Source organism: Corapipo altera, unplaced genomic scaffold, assembly GCF_003945725.1.
Source record: "Corapipo altera isolate COAL_440 unplaced genomic scaffold, ASM394572v1 75, whole genome shotgun sequence".
Classification (NCBI taxonomy): Eukaryota; Metazoa; Chordata; class Aves; order Passeriformes; family Pipridae; genus Corapipo; species Corapipo altera.
In genome coordinates this window covers 15177896-15181757 of record NW_020884887.1, presented here as the reverse complement: position 1 = coordinate 15181757, position 3862 = coordinate 15177896, and the positions used below count along the sequence as shown (strand labels likewise).

The 3862-nt window shown below is 48.3% G+C and overlaps 1 protein-coding gene across 2 annotated transcripts in view; it reads left to right on the top strand.

Moving 5' to 3' along the window:
• The window catches only part of SHROOM1 (shroom family member 1), a 19581-nt gene that overhangs the window by 12019 nt on the left and 3700 nt on the right, over positions 1-3862 (top strand). For both annotated transcript variants that reach the window (XM_027643342.1, XM_027643341.1), the window contains 5 exons: positions 8-178; positions 469-539; positions 1277-1828; positions 2209-2356; positions 3544-3816. In XM_027643342.1, coding sequence (XP_027499143.1) covers positions 8-178; positions 469-539; positions 1277-1828; positions 2209-2356; positions 3544-3816 — 1215 coding nt within the window. The remainder of the gene's footprint in view (positions 1-7; positions 179-468; positions 540-1276; positions 1829-2208; positions 2357-3543; positions 3817-3862) is intronic.

Sequence of the window (3862 nt, the reverse complement as noted above, 5' to 3'; positions counted from 1 at the left end):
CCTAGGGGACCCCAGCAGGGCTGACCCCAGCCTAGGGGACCCCAGCAAGGCTGACCCCAGCAGAGCACACGGGACCTGCACCAGCACCTGTCCTGCAGCTGAAGGGCTCCCACAGGCAGGTGATCCTGCATCGGGGAGAGCTTCTGTCAGATCAAAATCTGCTCCTCCTTCCCCTCGGGTAAGACAGAGATCCAGCTCCTAAAGGGGCCCTACGGGAAAGTCAGAGAGGGACTTCATGCTTTTTACAAGGACATGAAGTGGCAGGAATAGAGGGAGAAAGGCTTCAAACTGACAGAGAGCAGAGTTAGAGGCTGGGAATAAAATTTTCCCTATGAGGGTGGTGAGGCCCTGGCACAGATTGTCCAGGAGTCTGTGGATGCCCCATCCCTGGGAGTGTGCACATGAGTAAGTTAAAGAGCTGCCTCTCCTGCAGTGCCGGTTGTCCCAGTGTGCTGTTTTCCCTTCCAGGACATGTGCAGATGTGCCAGTGGTGCAGCAGCACCATCCCAGAGCTGTCAGGGCTGTGCCAGCTCCCCCAGGTAAGGCTGTGAAGTGTGACAGCCATGACTGGCTGCTCCCGTCCTTTTCTGTCGGGATCCTTCCTTGTCCATATGGGAGCATTGCCCATTTGGCACAGTCTTTAAAACCACTTCCACCGTGTGAAGCGCAGGCTGGGAGTGCCGGGTGCCCCTGAGCTGCTATCCCTGCACAGTCAGATCTCTGGGATCACAGCTCCCTCACCCGAGCTCCAGAGAAAACAGCATCTCCAACAGCTCGGGCGTTCCCAGGCCTGGAAAGTGTGTGATCAGCGTGGTGTGACACGGGCTTTGGGTGTGCTTTTTGAAAGGAAAAATTAATACTGTGCCGTTTACACCTCACTAACTAAGAAGTTTGTATTTTAACTCTCCATATTTGCTTTGCTGGTCTGAGGAGCATCAGGGGAGAAAACCATCTGAACTCTGTCTCAGCAAGGCAGTGACACTGATTCTTGTGTAGTAAAAGAATTTCCACTGTTTCAGTCATTCAAAAATATCCCAATGGTTTCTGGAGGCTTGATTAGCTTAGAAAAAAAAAATTGTACTTTTAGCAATATTTTGAAGTGTTTCTTAAATTTCCTAGTTTAGCAGTAAATTTCCAGTTCCTTGCATGCTGACTAGGAAGTTCCAGACAGAACTGTAGCATCAGAAACATTTAATCATAGCTCATAAACAGTCTGCAAAAGTATCTATAGAAGAGGGAATGTCTCACATAAAAGGCACTGTGTTCTTTCTTATAGTTTCCATGATCCTGAGAAAGATGGATCCAAGAATCATGGACATAATTGCGTAACTGGACGTGCATGTTTTCAGGATACTAAGGAGCTGACTCCTGAAACCTCTGTTCCTATCCCAAGAAGGGGAAGCAAGGAAGGTGCTGGAGTGGAGGAGGAAGGCAGAACTCAGTGTCCGAGTGGGAATGCTGCACTAAAGCATCCAGGGCAGCATCCTGCAGCTCCTGCAGAGCAGGGGATGTGCCCCCCCCCAGCACTGGCTCAGCCTCTCCAAGGAGACAGAAATGCAGCCAAAGGTTTGGTTGCACAGGAGGATGTTCCCCTGCAGACAGGGACACGCCTGCCCAGGAGGAGGCTGCAGCCTCCTCACCACCAGCGGGACCAGGAACTTGCTCTGGAGATTGTGGCCAAAGACAGGTCTCTGGTGGACATTCTCATGCCTCATCCTGACAGAAAAACTGCTTTGGACCTGATGGAGGGTTTGTTTCCTGTTAACATTTCCATGCTGGATAAATCACACAGGAAAAAGCGACAGGTGCAGCATGTGCAGGAGAATGAGTAAGTAAACAAAACCAACTATCTAGTATTTTCCTGTTTTAGCATATGAATATCATGTATATACCAGTAGCAAGATGAAATTGAGCATGTTGTTTTATTTTTGTTTCGTTAACAAAATATTTTAGCTTTCTGACCTACATACCAAGAAATACCTGAGGCTATGGATATATGGTGGAAGAAAAGGGTTTCAATGATGCCTTGTTGAAGGGCCTATGAGAGACCTAGGCTGCAAATCTTTTGCTCTGTATTTTTTAAAAAATTAGAAAAATTCCTACTGTGAGAAGAGAGATTCTGAAGTCAAGATGGATAAAACCATGAACACAATGCTTGAGAAGAAAGCATTGTTTGCTACAGGTGTTTATTTTCTGTTCCAATGGCAGGAAAAGCCATGGAGATGACCCAGAAGAATGTCCTGAATCTGAACATGAAGCCCAGCGAAGGAGCAAAGAATCTACCTCTGAGGGACACCAAGTCCTGACCGGGAGCAGGGACAGCACAAACGACCCAGATGACATCACATCTAAGAAAGTATGTAGATGACATCAGAGGAACCATCAGGACGAAGTTACTGTTATTAATTTCATTATTATTATGGATATTTTTATGCCAATAAATGTTTCACAGGTAACTTTGAGTCAATTTTTGCCAGAAAGTGAAGTCCTGGCAAATTGGCTTATTGGTCATGAATGGTGGTATTTAAATCCTGCCTGGTTTGATTCAGATCTCTCATCCCACATCCTTGTCTCCATCAGGTCACTGGGGATGGTTGTGCCTGGAACAAGCACACAGGGTTGGTCAGAGATTTCCTTGCATGGCCAGCTCCTGACTCCCCATTTAATACTCAAATCTAGTCTCAAAATCTGCAGAGTTAATTACAACTCACAGCCTAAATAAGAAATATTTTTTACTCTAAGAACTGGCAGCAGTTTCTGCACATTCCAGTGTCCAATTAATTCCATACATGCAGGAATGGGGTAGGTTGGACACAGCTGAGCTGTGACAGACGTGCAGAGCTCGGAAGGGGGATGGTGCAGCTCTGCAGAGTCAGAGGGGCTTTTTCCCCTGTAGAAACCTGGCCATGCTCCTTCTCAGGTAATGACAACCTGCCTTCCTGGAGCTCCTCCTGCTGTGCACGTGGTGATGTCCTTCATTACCCGTGTCTGACTGTTGCTGCTGTCCATGGTGGTGTTGTCCAGCTTCCAAAGAACTGGTGGTGATCTTCTCCCACTCCGGTCTCCAGCCCTTGTTCCATATCAACATTTCCCTATCAAACAGTCTCCTCTCCTTGCTTTGCTGCCCAGGCACTTGGACCTGCTTGAATCACCCATGGAACTGACTTTTTCTGTGCATGTAACAAATGAAATTCCAGTCAGTTCTTCCAAAGTGTGGTACAGAGCTGTGGCTGCATGCCCTAGATGTCTTAGAGCACAACTCTGTGTAATATTGTAATCTTTATTGCAGTTCCCTTCTGACAGATTGAAGCTGAGCTAGGGATTATACTGCCCATTAAGGTGATTTGCTTTTCAGAGTTTGAGAATTAAGTATGGCTTAGAAATACTGTATTTTTTTTTCCCCTTTTTCTTTCCTGGAGCTTAAAATTCTTTTAGAAATCAAAAATTCAGCAAAGACGAGGAGAAGCAAATCCATTCTCCAGAACTGATGTGATTTCTCTTGGGCAGTAACAGCTTTCTGGGATGGTGTTTTTCCCTTTGCAGCTGGAGCTCATGGCCAGCCTGCGGGCCAGGCTACAGAGCCTGTGGGAGGAGCGGGAGCTGGTCCTGCAGGAATCCCGGGAATGCGCCGAGCGGGGCCAGGGGCTGCAGGACACGGTGCGGGACCTGTGCAAGCCCAACGAGTTCGAGCGCTACCTGATGTTCATCGGGGACCTGGAGAAGGTCGTGAGCCTCCTGCTGTGCCTGTCCAGCCGCCTGGCCCGCGTCCAGAACGCCATGAGCAGGATGGACGGCAGCACGGACACCGAGGAGAGGGTGAGTGGGGACCAGCAGGTGTCTGGGTTGGTGGGTTCCCTTCTCT